Raw genomic sequence first — 20,515 nt, 5'->3', positions numbered from 1 at the left:
TAAAATAAAATTTAAAAATTAAAATTTTTAAAGAAATATTTTTAACATTTTGTGTTTAAAGATTGGAATTATCAGTAATTGTGAAGCTATGCAAAGTTATTAATAGGATATTTTGGTCACTGTATATCAATTTCAGGAAAAAATATACTATTACTATAGGCCCTGCAAAATAACCAATTCACTGGTGTATTGTCCTCAGTGAAGTTACTTTTGTTCCTCTTTTAGAGATAAGACAACTAAGCCACAAGGTAAACTGACTACGGCCAAACAAAAAAAAAATTATGAGTTTTTCAAAAGACACAGGATTTGTGAGAAAAGTTGTGGTGGATCTGTGAAGAAAAGAGTTGGAACGCTCCTGGGAAAAGGGGTACATCTGAGACCAAGAACCAGAAAAAAATGGAAAGGAATGCTTAGGGCTTGGAGTTGGGAAGGCAAGTGGAAACAAGAGGGTAGAGATGGAGTAGGGTCTCATTCCCTATTTAACATCAGGAAGCCGACTGATCAAGTAAGCTTATGGGAGCTGCCTGGTGCCAGGAGCTTTAAGCAATGCCATGGCTTTAACCAGCAGAGACCAATCTTTCCCTCTAAGGGAGAAAGATGGAGAATAAAGTCCACAACAATTTAAAGCCAGATGAAATCACAACTTGCATCACAGTATATATGAATCATCACAATTTGGCCAAGGGTTAGCATTAGACACTCCGCTCTGGCTAATGTGAGGCTTTGTACTTATAGATGGAGAGTGAAAAATGTTCCATTTTCTTTTTCTAACAGGCAGAATTCCAAACGATAGTCACTTCTGCTTGTCAGATCCCTTAATTAAAATGAATGCCATGAGACTGTTGGAATATTGTCATCCTATTTAAATTGTGATCAATTGACCAATTGGAAATAAGGAGGTGAGTGATTAGCCGGGGCTTAGATAGACTCCTTCCCTCTTCCCCATCCTGGAGCTGACATGCTCTTTAAAGTTGGAATGATTTGTCCTTGGGAAAGGGGTTGAGAAATCGTCTGAAAGTGGTGGTAAGATTTCTCAAGTGAGCAGAGGTTGAGAAGTATATTCCTCCCTCCTTTTTATGAGAGAGTCCAATCCAGGGTTTTCTCTTCCTTCAGCTGAGAAGAGTAGCTGAAATTAATTGGAGAGGTTGAGTAAGGGGGAACAAAACAGGGCTTATAACACAGTCTCACTTATGTGAATACTACAGCCAGGCAGCTTAGACTCCTGCTGTGTAGATACCAACTGGCTATCCAGAAACAAATGATGTAAGATGATTGTATCTTTTATATACTTTGGGAAATGTATTTTTGTTCTTTATAAAAACGTTAATTAAAATTAAATGTTAGCACTTAAAAGATCAAGAAAGCTAGCAAATGAGAATAAAAAGTTAAAATAATTTAAGACCAGTAGCAGTTTATAAACTATGACAATTTATTTTTATTTTATTTATTTTTTGTGAGGAAGATCAGCCCTGAGCTAACATCTGCCAATCCTCCTCTTTTTTTTGCTGAGGAAGACTGGCCCTGGGCTAACATCCGTGCCCATCTTCCTCCACTTTATATGGGATGCCACCACAGCATGGCTTGACAAGCAGTGCGTCGGTGCACGCCTGGGATCCGAACCTGCGAACCCCGGGCCACCGCAGCAGAGCGCGTGCACTTAACCGCTTGCACCACTGGGCCGGCCCCTAAACTATGACAATTTAAGTTTACTACATTTAAAATATGTCATCAAAATTTTCTTGAAAATACCCACAAAGATCAAGGACTTTTGTTAACAGTTCTTTTGTTAAGAACCACCAGGGTGATGAAATATTTTTGAGATCTGCTTCAAAATAATCTAGTAGTATGTGGAATATAGATAAAACAAGATTGGCTATATGTTTGTAAGTATTAAAGCTGGGGGTTCATTATATATTTTCTCTACTAGTTTTGTTTGTTTGAAATTCTCTATAATAAAATATGTAAAAATAAATGCCAACACAATCAAAGCGCAGTATATTTAAGAAAAAGAAAAAGGCACACCAGGTTCATCATTGATGGCAGGGATAGATCTATACTTCAAACTAAGCTGCTGGAAAAGGAAACCATCAACAAAATGAAAAGACGACCTAACAATTGGGAAAAGATATTTGCAAACCATACATCGGATAAGGGGTTAATCTCCAAAATATATAAAGAACTCATGCATCTCAACAACAAAAAAACTACCAACCCAATTAAAAAATGGGCAAAAGACCTGAACAGACATTTCTCCAAAGAAGATATACAGATGGCCAACAGACACATGAAAAGATGTTCAAAATCATTAACTATCAGGGAAATGCAAATCAAAACTACAATGAGATATCACCTCACGCCCGTCAGAATGGCTATAATTAACAAGACAGGAAACAACATGTGTTGGAGAGGATGTGGAGAGACGGGAACTCTCATACACTGCTGGTGGGAGTGCAAACTGGTGCAGCCACTATGGAAAACAGTATGGAGATTCCTCAAAAAATCAAGGATAGAACTACCATATGATCCAGCTATTCCACTGCTGGGTATTTATCCAAAGAACTTGAAAACACCAATGCGTAAAGATACATGCACCCCTGTCTTCATTGCAGCGTTATTCACAATAGCCAAGACTTGAAAGCAACCTAAGTGCCCATCAAGGGACGAATGGATAAAGAAGCTGTGGTATATATACACAATGGAATACTACTCAGCCATAAGAAACGATGAAATCCAGCCATTTGTGACAACATGGATGGACATTGAGGGTATTATGCAAAGTGAAATAAGTCAGCGGGAGAAGGTCACATACCGTATGATTTCCCTCATTAAGTAGTAGATAATAACAACAACAAACAAACACATAGAGACAGAGATTGGATTGGTGGTTACCAGAGGGGAAGGGGGGGAAGGAGGAGGGTGAAAGGGATAATTGGGCACATGTGTGTGGTGATGGGTTGTAATTAGTATTTGGGTGGTGAACATGATGTAATCTATGCAGAAATAGAAGTATAATGATGTACACCTGAAATTTATACAATGTTATAAACCAATGTTACTGCAATAAACAAAAAATTAAAAAAAAAAAACCAAAAAAACCTAAGCTGCTGAAAACCTGGGGCTTTTGTAAGGAAAGCCATGAATATGAGACATGAGATTAGCCAAGTAAAAGAGTAAATAGGTTATTAACCTCAAACTCCTAGGTACAGAAATTACAATATAGCTGCCACCATCCATCTGAGTTACTATAATACTAAGAACAGGGAATTTTAAAATAATTTAATTTTTGGACATGTGTGCTCCATCCAAGTTTCTTACAAAGAAACAAAAATAACTATTCAATGCTTTAAAAATAGACAAAATCAAATACCAGAAGCTGTTGGAATGAAGCACATTGCCTTGGAAACCAGGAAGTTAGCGACTGAACAAACACAAAGGAAGAATCTATTATTAACAAATGCTTATACCTCAAAAAGGCAGGTGGGAGATTTATTATATGGTACCTACGTCATAAGTCACTGTGAGGATGAAATGAGTTAACATAAGTGCTTAGAACAGTTCCTGGCACATAGTAAGTGCCATGTATGAGTTAGCTCTCATTATTGCTAGTATTATGCCGCTGCATTACGAATGGTGTTTGTTTTCATATGTTAGTATCTGTGATTTCACTTGGCAAAATTCAACCAGAAAGCTATGACCGTGCATTCCTGATAGCCACTCACAATTTCCAGGGATTGGTGGGGGGTGATTACTTACAAGCAGTTGCCTGAAACTTTTAGTTACCTTGAAAGGATTGATTTTATTCCCCAATGGCCAAACTGACTCTTAAGAGAAGCAGAAAAACCTATACTTAAAACATCTTTCTCTCTTAACAGAGTTTTGGTATATATCTTAATCCAAATAAAAGACCAACCTGTATGCCCTTATAAGCTGATGGCACACAAGACCCAAGGAAAAAGAAAAGGATAACCCAATCTCACCTTCTTACCTCCACAAGCTTCAGTTATGGCTTAAAAGGATAAGACTGCAACTCTGAAACTACAATACCTTTCATTTCCCTTTTTTTTTTCCTTTTTCTTTATTTTTTTTTCAAGGCCCATATAAAATTCTAACATTAATGAGGAACTGAAAAGAAAACTTTAGGGGCTTCACAGTTTTGGAGTCTACTGTTAGATGAACCTGTGTGTTTGGTTTTATGTTGCCAGGCATGGCTGAAAATGAAACAGTGATTCTATTGAATAGAAAGTACAGATTTCAGGAATAATGGGAGGAAAAGGAACTTCTCCAACATAAGCTGCCCTGATCTGATATTCAGTCACACACTCCCCCATGCTTCCCACACACAGCATCCTAGTCTGTCAGCCATAAATGGTGGTACAAGGCAAAAAAGTATAAGAGTTGGGGTAGTGAGACCGACCTTAAGCTTATTTATTTCCAAGAATTACTTAGGCTTTTTTGGTACGGCAATTCACAATGTCAGTAATGACTTTTTAATTTTTTAATAATGAAAGTGAATAATGTACTAATCACAAGTCTGTGAATAGTGCATGTGGTTTCTAATCCATAGTAGCCAAAGAAGAATATGAATGTTTAAGTTACACCAAAATGGCTCCAAATTATATTAGGAAATGCAGTTATGACACTGGCATTTCAGTTTATCCTGGAATGTAAATGGCAAATTTTTCAGTTGTGGTGGCTGACTACACAAAATGCAATACACATGTGTGATAAAGCAAAAAAATATAGGCTAATAGACAATAAATCTAAAATCAAGACAAAGAATTACTTTAATTACCTGGATAAAATTTCCATTGTAACTTTACAAATTAAGCAAAAAGCTTTAAAAAATAAAGCCCTTTTCTCAAATTACACAAAGAAGGGCCAAAGAACTTTATTTTCTAGCTTAGCCTGAATAAATGGGTTCAGTTACCAGATAGCAATGGTTGTTTTAAAATCAGTCTCCTCTGTGCCACCTAGATGACAGTTCAGCTGATAGGAACTCAGAAATTTACCTGAGGCCTATGTTACCTAACAAGGCTAATGGATCAACGATGCAAGCAAAGAACTTTTCTCTGACTGGGTAACTACACAACAATCAATAAACAATCCATAGACAGATAGTAACTTCAAAACACATTTTTCAGAACAATTTAATCTCAGTGGAAAAATAAAATATTCATAATATATTACCTTATATTTTCCTTTAATAATGCCTTCAAACAATCTTTCCTTGGTTCCATAAAAAGGCAAACAACCACTTAGCAGGATAAAAAGGATCACGCCGCAACCCCAGACATCTACAGGTTTTCCATAAGGCTCTCTTTTGACAACTTCTGGGGCCATAAAATGAGGTGTTCCAACACGTCCTAAATTTAAAACAACAACAACATCAACGAAAAATGTTTACATAAAATGGGCTTTCTTTGCCCATTTGGAACCTTCATCATAGAACTATAATAGTCTGAACGAAAAGTTTAACAATATAAATATTCTCTCACCACCTCGCCCCTCCTCCATAAAATCAAGTTCACAAAAGGTAAAAAATTATTTATCTAATCACCCGTTGAAAATAGAGCCCAGGATAGGTACTTTGCCTTTTTAACAGTGGTACTCTTTATTGAATTCAGCAGAGTACACAGTAAGTATGTACCTATTTTTTGCTTCATGAAGAGGTTGTTTAAATTTTCTCATTTTCACATGTTTGAAAATCACTAAAAATATAGAGCAGAGGCAGGTGGAAGAGTCAGCAGGCAGAGTCTGTAGCTGTCCAGGAAAGAATCAGCAGAGTCTGCCTTGGGCAGGGCACGGAGGGGGCAGGAGTGAGAAAAAAATCTGTGGAGAAAAAGATTACTTTTGACCACCAAAAGGAAATTCTCAAATTAAACCTAATGCTGAGAACTTTTAATGGAATTTGAATCTGAAATCCTGTTCAATTGATTTTAGGAGTTGACTATAGCAATTAACAATGGTTAGTAATATTTTGTTATAATAGGATTTTTTTTTTTTTTGGTAAGGAAGATTGGCCCGGAGCTAACATCTGTTGTCAATCTTCCTCTTTTTGCTTGAGGAAGATTGCTGCTAAAATCTGTGCCAGCCTTCCTCTATTTTTTGTATGTGGGACATCACCACAGCATGGCTTGATGAGCAGCGTGTAGGTCCGTGACCAGGATCCGAACCTGCGAACCCTGGGCCACTGAAGTGGAGCACGTGAACTTAACCATTACGCCACCGGGCCGGCCCCTATAACAGGATTTTTTAAGCTGCCTCCTAATGTTAACATTTGAAGAAAATGAGAGCAAATATATGACACAAACCAAAGCAAAATCATGAAGCTCCTCCCACTCAATCTTCTTTGACCTCCATCTTCTTTAAAGAGTTTTCTTTTGTTCTCTCTCTATCAAAACTAGCTTTCAGGAAGGAATCTGATAGTAGTTGTTTGCACACTAGTAACCGTCTTTAACTCAGTATCCCAAAAGGAGTCTTTTCTTCTACTGTAGAATGAAAGGCTTGTACCCTGTGGGGAAATTATTGTGTGAGAAGGAACTGCCCACCAGACTTGGCAGCTCTTCCAGCTGTATGCAGGCCCAGCTCCCTCCTTTCCTCCTCTCATCATATCTAGTCCAAGATAATTTTTACTTTGAACACTGCACAATACTTATATAGAGCTCAGAACTATGGTTCAGAATTTAAAAAGACCTTAGCGATATTCTAATCCTGCTAGAGAGAATGTATCATAAAGTCCTGTTAGTGATTGTCAAACTCGGTTGGGATGGAGAAGGATAAAGTAGCACTGTGTACTGGGGATGTTCCTTTGCTGCAGATCATTATTGTTCCTCTCCTTCCCCCTAATAGAAGAGATTAAGTTCAGGGTTAAGAAAGTGAAAATATTTTCACTTAAAACGTACAGTAAATCAGTGAAAATTCTGTACTAATTAGAAGGAAATATTTTTATTGCCGTATTGCCCCATTTTGCTTCCTCAAGTAACATAAAGATGAAGCAATGAGAGCTAAACCTCCTACTTCATTAACAGCCTGGACAGGGCGGGGCCACTGAAGAATTCACTTTGTTCTGATGGACAGGAGCTGGCATGAGTAGCGAAAAGCAGGGCAAGAGATCAGGATACCTGCTGATGGTTCAGGTGATGCTTTGAAAGGAGTCTATTTGACTCCTACCGCTTCCCACACAAGAAAGTGCCAAACAACTCAAAATGGGGGCCTCACTTTGGGAATAGTCAGAGCCACCATGACCAGCCCCAGCCATCTTGAGGAGGTTCTCCCCATTTATACGGATTGAAGACCACTCTGTTCTTGAGAATTAGTGCTCCATCTTGAGGAAGATGCATGTCTTTTGGTTCAAGAATTTTCTCATAGACGATAGGGGGAAAGACCACGGTAGAAAGAATATATAGGAATGATCTTTTTATTTGGTGCAGATCAGTAGAATGTGAAACAACTGGAGTTAACCTTTAACATACACCAACCTCCCCAAAGTCCTTGTTTGTGATCACTTGACTTTTCCTTCCTTGTGGTCACTTGATTTTTATGACTTTGACAAGAAAATTCTAAGAACAGGAAGTCAATTACCAAACCAAATTAAAAGTAACTGTATATGACATACTTCAGATATACATTTAAATATTTAAATGTTAGATTCTTTTGATACTATAATAAAACCTTATTATCTAGAACCTCAGGGATGAAACTGTTCTGAATAGCTACATATTCAATACTTTAGGACTTGAATCTTTATGCACTCAAAGCTTTTTACTTTAATAATTTTGCATGGCTACCTTTCTACAATTTCCTGACTTCTTTTACACAAGATGCTGCACATAATTTAACCTTTTCTTGATGATTCAAAATTGTCACTATGGATATCAGTTAAAGAACTATGCTTTAGAACAGGAAATGCTCTCAGGAACTTCAGAGGTATGCAAGGGTTGATTTCTTCAGTATTAAAAGGCTGCTGTGCTTTCCAAGCTTAGGTATCTTGCTCAATACATTTTTTCTGTCAGGCTTTCATTTCTTTTCTCTCACTATGCTTACTCCAGCCTTGGCTTCTCCTAATTTGTTGTGTAAAATCTGCTATTAACTGGAAATGAATTACCAACCAGATTCTTTTCATTTAATAACAATTTCCTAAGTGCCTGCTAGGTCCTACATACCATGGTAGGTGCTGTGGACGTACGGGGGATAAGCCATGGTCCCCTTTGCCCTCACAAAGCTCAGTCTTTGATATGATTACAAATCCCTGCATCAAACGCTACACGGAGGTATGCAGCCCAGATAGTTACAGTAATATGGAAGAAAAGGAATAGGGTTACCTAACTTGGGAGGGTGAATATCAGCCTGCTTTTAAGAGGAAACGATTGTTAGCTCAGCCTTCAAGAACAGTAAGAGTTAACCAGATACATAAAATGACAAAAGGTATTCTAACCAGAGGGAATAGCAGGTGCAAGGTATGAAGGAACATGAACCCATAAAACTTTATGAAAAATGGGAACACGTCAGCCTCAGAGAGTGTGTCTTTAGATGCTCACTTGAGAGGACCATGAAAGGATATAAGGGCAGGAAATGTCTTGCTGCTACTATAATTATTTTTTAGGTTCCTAGTTATCTTCTAGGTAAGTGAGTTTTCCAAATAGCTGAGTTTCAAATAGGGGAAGTGTAAATATATGTAAATGGTTTTTACTATATGGAACATATAAAGGACAGAATTCCTTTCTATTTGCAGGACTGAGTGATCAAAGATTCTAACTGACAGGAAAATAGCTTTCTGTTAAATATTAGCAAATGAGTTGATAAATATTAGTAAAATTTTCAAAAGTACCTTAAACAACAGGAAGCTTTTTATAAGAGAAATAATTTACTCCCTATCTACATACATTGTACTTTTAAAGACACTGTAATGCTTGAAGTAGTTATTTCAAGACTGCAAGGAAGGGTATGTTAAGAAATGACAATATTTCGACCATCAGAAAATAATTCTAGAAGCACTGAGAAAAATAAATTTTGCATAACTGACACATTCTGGGTTCAAAATCAGCTTTAAATATACACAATTTAGGGGAAAGGTTCATGGACTTTAGGAAAATAGATTAACATGTAGAAAACGTCCAGGTAAATCTAATGAATCTGTTTTCCCCCTTCAATCAAGATGCACAGTAAAATATGAAGCCCATGCCATTTTGAACACTAACAAGATGCAGGTGCAGATCAAGGGAAACAAAGTCTTTATATATGGCCAGTATATAACATTAAAAAAGTTTGTTTCATTTCATCTCATCAGCCTTGGGGATGTAATCATCAGATATTATGTGTTATAATTGTGCAGTCTCAACACAGGGGTGATCTGTACAAATATCACAGTTGAGAGAGTTAAACAGTAACATTTGTTTAAAAACAACAATTTAGGATTTGTGGTTGATTGCAAGATTACTATGAGCCAGCATTGTTATGTGGTTGTCCAAAAAGCCAATGCAATTTGGAGAGCCTGATAGAAATGTAAGACCCACAGCAAAAGAAGCAATAGCCCCAAGCTTCTGTGCGCTGGACTGGACCTGTAATTGTCGCAGTTCTGGCTCCGTTCTTTGTGCGTAGTGAGGAGACTCTGAACCAGTTTATATGAGGAATGGCTAAATTAACCTAGACAAGTTAACCTGGATAAGACTTAGGGGGACATGATAGCTGTCTTCAAACATCTGAATGGCTATCATGTGGAAGGATTAAAACTGTTTAGTGTGGCTCTAAACATCAGAATTAGGACCACTGGGTGGAAGTTACAGGAAGATAGATTTCTGTTCAATGCAAGGATGAACGTTTCAATACTTAAGCATCTTTCCAAAAGTGGAATGAACTGTCTTGGGACATAGTGAATTCTTTGCCATCTGAGGAATTAAACTAGAGGTCAACCTTTTGCTGAGAATTTTATGAGAGAATTCCATCATTAATTACAAGACTGGAGAAGTTAAGGCCCCTTCGAATTTGGAGATTCAATGATTCTATGATAAACTATGTGTTACTACCTGACCCTATAGTTAGTCTTCCAATCACAGATGAAAACTTTTGATTAGGAAAAAAAAATCAGTTTTTAAAACTCGACTCAACTTGCAGTTTCTCACGTTATTGGAAATGATTAGCTAAAGAGAATGTAAAACTAGAGGAAAATCTAAACATAATTTAATTTTAGGGGGCAATGTGGTGAAATAACTATTTAAAGAAAAGAACTATGACAGCTCATTTTTCAGAAGATGGTCTATGTTAACACCACTTTGATATTTTAGTAATAGTAAATTAAAATAAATGAAATATCTCGTGTAACAGATTATTATTTTGATATTTATCATTTGTTAGGTATTTGAATTTAATTAAGCATTCTTGCAAGTTGATAGGTTTAAAAAGGTTCTGTTGATATTTTTCATATTTTTCCTCTTTGTGAAGGCTGGCAGTATTTGGAGATGGAAAATAGGAAGCAATGACTAGAAGACTAATAGTTTGTAGAATGGAGAACTAAATAATTTGCAAAACTAAGGAACAGAACTAAAAACAGAGCAGCATTCTGAGCTGGAGTCTATTGAAAGGAATAAACAAAAAAAAACAAATACTTGAATCTGTAATTAGCATCTACTTCTGTACACTGGTGAAGAAAGTTTCTATTTTAACTTTTCTTCTTTTTTTTCTGGCATGGGAATTTTCTAATTATGTTTTGCTTTGGCTAATAATAAAATCAGTCTGCATTCACAACTGCTTGCTCTTCCCAAATACACAGATTGATGGCTTGAGCAGGACTCTTTCACAAATGGAAAGAGAAAAACAGCATGAAATTAAAAATTAGCCATAGATATAAACCTGAAAGTGGTTAATCCACACATTTTAGATTTGACTTCATTTGGCCAGTTCAACTTTGAAAGTTACTTTGCCCCAAATACCATCTTCTTCCAACACTGTTTTAATCTCTGTATGTAGGGATCTCTTCTCTGTTAAGTGCTGGGGATACAAAGAATAAAAAGACAGAGTCTATTCTTAAAATTCTAGTTATGACTACAAGTTATTAAATTCAAAACTATATGATGGCTTTTTTTGGGGGGCGTTGGGTGGGGTGCAATGGGGTACAAAACACTGAGATGATGGGCTAACATTTAGTTTGCAAGTTTTATACCAGCCTGACAGTGACCAGGTTTTGAAGGAAATTTTTAAAAAAGTGTTCTTACCTCCAGCTACAAGTCCAGACTCCCCTAATTGAATAGCTACCCCAAAGCCCCCAAGTTTAACAGGTGCTGAGTTTTCCTTTGAGGCGAGGAGAACACAGTGGGGCTGAAAAGAAAAACAGACAAACCAAAGATAAGGATTAATTGAAGATGAACAATTCAATTTACACAAACTGAATAACACGATCATATAGTAATATAAAAAAGCCCCTGGAATTATTTTGGATGCTTGAATTATTTGTCCTATTCTCTCCTCTGGCTGATTTCTCCAAAGACTTACCTGTTTTACCCAATATTTTTCAGGAATTATTTTCTCCCAAGATTAGGGTATGGTGCTAAGAATTACTCAGGAAGCATGGATGTTCAAGTAAGACAGATATATTTTCTGCCTTTTCATGCAAAATTCTCTTCCTTTGAGTGACAGTCTACATTTGTTTAAGGAAAAATATATTCTACACCTGCTGCCAAAATCTTTCTTGAAACCCCTGATTTTACCTACAGAGCCACTATATCTTGTCCACCCTCCCACCATCCTCTTTCTTTTCTTTATTCATTCCACCCCCAAGTAAGAAGAGTCAGATTTAATGACTTTAATCGAGCCTTGCTCCTAGGGAATTCAATGCCCTCCCTGGGCTCGCCTTTTCTCTGGACTTGCCCTTCTTTGTGGGAGTGGGAGGTGAGAAAGGAGAAGGGGAAAAGAAGACAACTTGACTGGCCTTCAGTCCAGGGCAAAGACATCCTCTCCGAGGAGTAGCTGCTTGATCAGGGCTCCCTAAGAATCATATGCTTTGTGGTCACAATGAGAGTTTCTTTGTAGAACCTTGTCTTCTGCATCTATCTCTTTCTGGGACCTTGTTGGGACTGGTGTCAGGAAAAGATTTAATTGTGGGCACCTTTGGTCTCTGTTCAAATACTATGCTCCAATACAACTGGTATTACATATGACCTGCTCTTAAAATATGGGTTAGTCAAAAAGGCAAGCCTCTTCAGGCATAGAAGATAAAAGTACTTTTTATTCTCTCCTATACTTGCTCATTCATAAAATGACATAGTTTTAGTTCAGGTTTAGCCTATGTGATAGTGGGCATGAAAAACCTGTGCAATAAAACTCTGAGCTGGTGCACCCAGAGAGATGTTTGATAATGATATACAAAAGTGGGAGGGATCCTTACTCTGCCCAATGAAAGCATCAGGCTTCTACTTTGGAAGTTACTCTTTTTGTCCAAAGATGTTTAAAGACCTTTACAATAGAGTCTAGCACAAAGAAAGATGAGCCCTCAAACATAAATGTGTATATGAGTGTGTGTGAGTGAGAGAAGAAGAGGAGAGGAAAAGCAAGTGTACATGAATGGTGAGTAAACTGCAGCAAGACACAAAGTAGCCAGAAGGGTCTATAAGAGAGCAAGCAAACCTCTACAGAAACCAACTAATGAAGACTGCTGTCAGTAAGAACTTTCAGTTGGTTCAAATAGAGATCAATGACAACAGACCTGAAGAAGAAAGCAATAGCCCTAGCATGATTCTAGCGTGGGGCACAGTAAATGAACAAGCCTAGAAAAGGATGGGCATGATGCAGAAGAAGAAAATACAAACCAGACCCAGACAGGGTCTCCTGGCCAATGCTTTCGTCATCTTCTTAGGAAGGAGAAGTAAAAGCTTAAATCAGAATCCCAAAGTATACCCTTTAATAGTTTGTTGACTATATTTATGCTTAAGTTAATGTTATACTGAGATTTATGTAATTCTCATCAGAGTGTGGATTCGGTCATTCTCAATAAATCCTTAAGTGAGACAAACCAGAAAACTGGAACTTAAAATAGAAAATAAACAAAGAAACCAATATATATATAAATGAATATAAGACCAGATAGCGTTAAGTGCTACGAGCTAAAATTAAGCTGGTAAGGAGGTAGGTGATACAGGTTTGGAGACTAGGGAGCTGCTAGTTAGTAAGGGGGGCGGTCAGAGAAGCCCTCTCTAATAGGGTAACATCTGAACACAGACCAGAATGAAGCGGCAGAGTGGGCCATGTGGAAGCAAGTTCCAGGTGGGGAGGATAGTAAGTACAAAGGCCCAGAGGCACAAGGAGGGTTGGTATATTTGGAGAAGAGTAAGGAAGCCAGCGCGTGGGGAAAGGAATGAACAAGGGGAAGAGTGGTGGGAAATGTAATCCAGATGATCAAAGGCCCTATCATTCAGGGCCTTGGAAGCCATGGTCAGAACTCTGGGTTATGAAGCCCATAAACTGAGCGAGATGGGAAACCACTGGAAAGTTTTGAGTGGGGGAGAATTATGATCAGTTTTAGGTTTTGAAAGGATCACTTGGGCTGTTGTGTGGAGAAGAGATTGCAAGGGCACAAGAGTGGAAGAAAGGAGGACCAGGCAGGAGGCTTCTGCAGTTGTCCAGGTAAGAGAAAATGGTGATTCGGACTAGACTAGAGTGATGGAAGCCGAGATGGCGAGAAGTGGCCAAATTCAGGATACGTTCTGAAGGTAATGCTGACAGGAAATGCTGCTGGATATGGGTGTGAGAGAAAGAGCTAAGTCAAGTATGACAACTAGGTTTTTGTTCCAGGCAACTGAGTGAAAATGAAGATGCCATTTACTGAAATTGGGAAGAGGGAGTCTGTAAGAGGGATCAAGAATTTGGTTTCACACAGATTGAGATCTTATAAAATGGGACAGAGAAGGCTGGGATTAGAGATATAAATTTGGGATCAACAGCATACAGATAGTATTTACAGCCAAGGTAATGAGTGAAATCCCTTAGGGAGTGACTAACAATAGAGAAGAGAAGAGGTTGGAGGATTGAGACCTGGTGCAGGTCAGGAAGATGAGCAAAGGAAACAGAATGATTAGACAGTGAAGCACGAAGAAAATCAGAGGGGTTTGGTGCCCTGAAATGCTACTGAGAGGTCATTTAAGATGAGAACTGAGAACTGACCATTAGATTTGGCAACTTGGAAGTCACTGGTGACCTTGATAAGAGGGGTTTTGGTGGCATGATAGAGACAAAAATCCCCATTGGACCAGGTTCAAGAGAGAATGGGAAGAGACGATGTGGAGATAGTCAATTCAGATATTTTTAAAAACTTTACTGTACTAGGAACAGAGAAATGGAATGTAGCTAGAAGAGAATGTGAAGCCAAGGAAGTTTCTTTTTTTAAAACTTTTTAATATTTACAATTGGAGAAAATAGATTAATAAAACTCCATGTACCTGTCACCCAGCTTTAACAATTACTGACATTCTGCCATTCTTGCTTCATCTATCTCCAACCATTTATTATTTTGTTTTGCTGAAGTATTTTAAAACAAATCATATTTCACCCGTTAATAGTTCAGTATTTCTAACAGACGACTTAAAAAATAACCATATCATTATCACATCCAATAAAATTAACAATAATTCTTTAATATCATCTCATACGATCCAATTTTTCTTGACTGTCTCAAAAACATCATCTTATAGTTGGTTAGCCCAAAATGATATTCAAGGTCCATACACTGCATTTGATGGTTGTATCTCTTAAGTCTCTCTTGCTCTATAACATATTCCCCCTTGTACCTTTTTTAAAAATGTTGATGTCATTGATTGTTAAGATACTAGGTAATTTCCCCTGTGGAATCCCCTACAATCTGGACTTGGCTAACGGTACCTACATGGTGTCATTGAATATGTTCCTTAATCTCCTGTATTTCCTCCAAATTGGTAGTTAGGTCTAGAAGCTTGATTAGATTCACATTCAACTTTAGTTTTTTTGCAATAATACTTCATAAGTGGTGTATCTGTTGTAACACGTCAGGAAGAACATAATGTCTGGTTGTCTTAATTTTAGTGACAGGATTGATCTGTGGGTTAAGGTGTTGTCTGCCTTGATCCATCATCATAAAGTTCACATCAACTTTTCATTCAATGACTTTAGCAGCCATTGATGCCTAGCTCCATAATTAGGGGTTCGAAAATGGAGGTTTTCCCCAATACTTTAAGAAAACTATCAAATATCGAGAAAATTCAAAGAATTGTATAGTAAATAGCCATATATTTACCACATAGATTCTACAATTAACATTTTGTTATATTCGCTTTATCAAATATCTATCTATTCATCCCTCTATCCAACCATCAATTCATCTTTTCACACTTTAGCATATATACCATTAGAGTTTAATATTTGTTTAAAATTATGTTTAAGGTAATATTTACATACTGTGAAATGCACAAATCTTAAGAGTACCATTAGAGAATTTCGACAACTTGCATAGATCTGTGTAACTCAAATCCCTATCAAGGCGTTTTTATCATCCCAGAAACTTCTCTCATCCCCTTCTCATTCAACCTCTGCTGCCATGCCTCCAGTGCAAACCACTATTCTGATATTTTTTCACCACAAGTTTGTTTTGCCTGTGCTAGAACTTCATATACACGAAGCCACATAGTATGTACTTTTTTACATTTATGCATTTTGTTGTGATCAGTAGCTTATTTCTTTTTATTGCTGAGTAAGCATGCTGTTATATGAATATACTACAGTTTGTCCATTCTCCTGTTGATGGACATTTGGGCTGTTTCTAGTTTTTGGATATAATGAATAAAGCTGCTATGAACTATTTCCAGAATAACAAGTTGATTTCTAGGCAACCTCCAAAGGTGACCAATGAAGGGTTTTTTTTGTATTATTATGAATTTATAGATTTTTATATATTTGATGTGTTTTAATCAATTGTAGCCATTATTCATTCTGATGTTCAAATTATCACATTTTTGGCCAGTGAGAGGCCCTTTAAGTCAGATCTAATGTCCTTTTGTGAGACTCTAGGAGTCTGATAACTTTCTTGCTTTCACGTACAAGAAGATATCTAAGGCTTGTCTTGTTCATTTCTTGCCCCAGATCTAAAACCAGCCATTTCTCCAAACAGTCTCATTTCTGTTTAGTGGAAAAAGGTATTTAAATCCACAATATGAGTATTAGGTATGTTATTGCTACTGGGTTATCATTGCTTTGACTTTTCAGTGGACAGAGCTAGAAAATATGTGTTTTTTGGAAGGAGGAAAATAAATCACCAATGCATACTGATGCTTCTTCTACTCAATTATAGGGTTTTTACTTCTTTGATTTTGTCCAGTAATGTTGGTACTTAATGACATTAAGATAATTACTCATTTGCTTTATCCTTTAGTATGTATGGGTATAAAAGTTTCAAAATAACAATACCTACATTACCAGTAACAACTAAACCACTATATGCTGTTTAAGATTTCTTTGTGGGTTTTTTTGTCCTTAGGATATATCCGACAGGGATGCCCAGGCAAAATACCATTCTACTACTGAATAAAGTAAGAATTCATAGTCTATGCTGATGTAAATAAATAAGTAAACGAATGAGGAGAAGGAAAAGCTTTCCTTTAAGTAGAAAATCAATTAATGAATGTAGAAGAAATTGTGGCATTAGAAAATCACCATTTGGCAGTTATCATCATCATAATTGATTCAGGTAAGAACCAAAGGGTGCTAACTAGTGGGTGAAAGTTTGAAGAGTGACTAGATATTTATATAATCTCAAAGTAGCTCCTCACAGGATACTTATTAATTACGAAAGGTAAAATATTAATTTTACAGAGGAGAAACCTGGCAGACATCACTATCAAAGTTACTACTGCTAGTAATGGGACTAACAGATAGCATGTGCTTCCTTCACCAATAACTCAGCAACACTGCTGTGGTATTCCTGCCAAAGGACATAACTGGATCTCATCATGAGGAAACATCAGACAAACCCAAACTGAGGGGCATTCTAGAAAGTTATGGGCCCATATTCTTCAAATACTGTTTCAGATTAAAGGGTTTAAAGGAGACTGAAGAGATTTAACAGCTAAAATGCAATACATAACCTTGTTTTTATTTTTGCTATACAGGATATTAGGACAATCGATGAAATTAGAACAAGGTCTGTAGAGTACATAATAGTATTCTTTCAATATAAATTCCCTGATTTTGATAATTTTACTGTGGCTATTAAGAGAATTCCTTATTTTTAGGAAACATAGACAAATAGATAAAGAGATAGATAAGAATGAGAGACTAATAAGGATAAAACAAACATAGAAAAATGTTAACATGTGGGGAATCTGAGTGAAAGGTATCTGGAATTCTTTGCACTATTCTTGTAACTTTTCTGTAAGTCTAAAATTATGTAAAAAAAAAACCCACCCTATTTTAAAGTCACTTAAAAGTATTCTCTTTGTGGTTATGCTGTCAATTTGTTACACAGTGAGGTCAATTTGTTTTAATTAGATTTTGACTTAATTTGGTGTTTTAATTAGATTTTGACTTAATTTGGTGTTTTAATTATATAAATCATGTACATAGTTACAAAGTCAAAACTGTAAACAAATACCCATTCAGAGAGGTCTAGCTTTTGGCTCCTGTCCTCAAGCCCAATCTCTCCCTCCTCATTGGTAACTGTATTAGTTTTTGGTTTATCCTTCCGTTTTTTTTATTTTTTTGTTTTGAAAATAAGAAAATGCAGATAAATATTCAAAATTTTCACATAGTAATGTATCTGATAGATGACTCCATAACAGTACCTAGAGATTTTCAGGGAGGTTTGGTTTTTTGTTTTTGTTTTGTTTTTTAAAGAGAGACATTTGTGGGCTGGCCCCGTGGCTTAGCGGTTAAGTGTGCGCGCTCCGCTACTGGCGGCCCGGGTTCGCATCCTGGGCACGCACCGAGGCACCACTTCTCCGGCCATGCTGAGGCCGCGTCCCACATACAGCAACTAGAAGGATGTGCAACTATGACATACAACTATCTACTGGGGCTTTGGGGGAAAAAAAAGGAGGAGGATTGGCAACAGATGTTAGCTCAGAGCCGGTCTTCCTCAGCAAAAAGAGGAGGATTAGCATGGATGTTAGCTCAGGGCTGATCTTCCTCACAAAAAAAAAAAAAAAGAGAGAGAGACATTTGTGTTCTGATGGGAAAGATCCTGTAGAGAGGAAAAACGACCCCAGGAGAGGGGTTGCGGTGTAATGCACAAGTCAGGAGGGGGGTTGGTCCTAGTGACAGTGAAGAAGGCAGTGTACAGGGCACCTGTAGATGCAGGCAGATGTGGATGTAGAAAGATGAGGAAGTTCTCTTCTGAGTGCTTCTATTTTCTATTTACTTAGAAATAAAAAGTGATCATCAGGTGGGAATAGGGAAGGAGAAGGGGTTGTTGGCAGTTTGAGAAAAGTGAAGGTGTGAAAAAGTATTTTCAAAGAATAAGAGCAAGAACTGACTAAGGCAGTGGTTCTCAAACTTTAGCATAAGAATCACACAGACTTGCTGCCTTCTACCCTCCCGAGTTTCTGATTCACTTGGTCTGAGATGAGGTCAAGAATGTGCATTTCTAAGAAGTTCCTGAGTGATGTTGATGCTACTGGTCTGGGAGCCACGCTTTGAGAACCCCCAGATTAAGGAAATATAGCAGGACTGCTGGCAGCACAGGGGCCCACTGGAGGTTTGTGGTCACAAATTTGAAGCGAGACCAATTGGCACAATTGATTGTTTGTACCCAGCAGTCCTCCTTTTACCTAGCAGGGTTCAGGCCTTGAGTAGGTGGTGAGCTGAATTCAACCAGAGTTGGAATTTAGACAAAGAGAGAACAGTGATATCAGTAATAGATGGCACCAAACAAGCATATCCATTTATTTTTTCTTTTCTACTTCTATCTTTATATAAATAAAAAGCTAAGATACCAACAAAGGAAGAAGAGAAGGGTGAGGGGAAGAGGATACACAGGAATAAGCTAAGAACATAGAGACAGAAAGTATAAAGTTCAAAATGAACAGGAAAAAGCTCATATAAAGGAAGAACTAGAAAAATATTATACTCAAATCTGGTCACAGTGGGGCCACCAGGGAAGTGAAGATTAAAACAGAATTAGTGTTTTGAAAAGGGACGGCTTAGGTGTGGAAAAATAGCTAGCATAATATAAAAAATATTTATATTAGATTTTATGAAATAGAATGGTAACAGATAAACATCCGTTTAGTCATAAAAAAAATCCTGCCAGGATCTCAAAAAGATATTTACACACTCATGTTTGTTACAGCATTATTAACAGTAGCCAAGAGGTGGAAGCAACCCAAATGTCCACTGACAGATGAATGGATAAAGAAAATATGGTCTCTACATACAATGGAATATTATGCAGCCTTAAAAATAAGGAAATCCTGTCACATGCTACAACATGGGTCAATCTAGAGGATATTATGCTAAACAAAATAAGACAGTCATAAAAGGACAAATAGTATATGATTCCACTCAAATGAATTATCTAAAGTAGTCAAAATCATAGAAAATAGGTGGTTGCCAAGAGCAGGGGAAGGGAGAGGGGAATTAGTGTTTAGTGGGTATAGAGTTTCCATTTTGCAAGATGAAAAAGTTCTAGAGATTTACTGCATAACAATATAAATATACTTAACAGTACTGAACTGTACATTTCAAAATCATTAAGATGGCAAATTTAATGTAATGTGTTTTTTACCACACACACACATACACATAAAATTCCTGCCAGACTAATAAAGAAATCACACCAGACCGATACAGTAATCATCTTCCTTCTCAGAGGTTCTAGGGGGAAGTAAGAGCTACAAAGTATTTTTATTCTAGCAATTTAAAAATATTCTGTCCCATGTATCATATTTATAACAAACTAAGACCTTTGGAGAATATGAGTTCAGAAGAGTATATGTACCCAGAAATAATTCAAATGTTAGGTAAAGCCCATGAGTTAAATATTATTTACCATGAAGTAAACAAAGCTGCAGGGCAACAACTCTGGGGAGGATAAAAACTAACTTTTCTTCATTTCAAAAGACAACAAAAAGGGAAATGACACTAAACTGCAGGGCCAGCAGTTACATGGATGGACAGATAGTAAATACTGGACTAGGACCAAATCAAAAACTGCAGAATTCCTTCGTTACTTTCTTTAAAATATAGAAAATATTTCAATTTACTCGGGAGAGTTTATCATACGGATAAAAAGGGGAGAATACCATCACAAATCTCTTCAGTCCTCAAATTATAAGATTGTTTTAGAAAATAAATCCAAGATATTAAGGGAATACAGGAAAATATACCAAAATAATGTACAGATCAAATAAAACTTTAAAAAATTAAAGAATAAATTCATTACTAATGTTAGTATAATTCAATACAGAAGTGCCATTTTATGTGAATAACAACTTCTAGAACAAATCCAGAAAGAAACAGAAATTCAATGTTTGTGATTTAAAAGTCCATATACCACACAACGCATCAT

The 20,515-nt window shown here is 37.0% G+C and overlaps 1 protein-coding gene across 10 annotated transcripts in view; it reads right to left on the bottom strand.

Moving 5' to 3' along the window:
- CASK (calcium/calmodulin dependent serine protein kinase) overlaps positions 1-20,515 on the bottom strand; it is a 417,632-nt gene that overhangs the window by 131,592 nt on the left and 265,525 nt on the right. For all 10 annotated transcript variants that reach the window (XM_087427616.1, XM_087427612.1, XM_087427614.1 and 7 more), the window contains 2 exons: positions 11,208-11,310; positions 5,188-5,363 (listed from right to left, as the gene is read on the bottom strand). In XM_087427616.1, coding sequence (XP_087283742.1) covers positions 5,188-5,363; positions 11,208-11,310 — 279 coding nt within the window. The remainder of the gene's footprint in view (positions 1-5,187; positions 5,364-11,207; positions 11,311-20,515) is intronic.

This window comes from Ceratotherium simum, chromosome X (assembly GCF_057802395.1).
Source record: "Ceratotherium simum simum isolate JZ-2026a chromosome X, ASM5780239v1, whole genome shotgun sequence".
Taxonomy (NCBI): domain Eukaryota; kingdom Metazoa; phylum Chordata; class Mammalia; order Perissodactyla; family Rhinocerotidae; genus Ceratotherium; species Ceratotherium simum.
The sequence above is the reverse complement of the archived record's forward strand: the minus strand, read 5'-3'. Positions and strand labels throughout refer to the sequence as shown.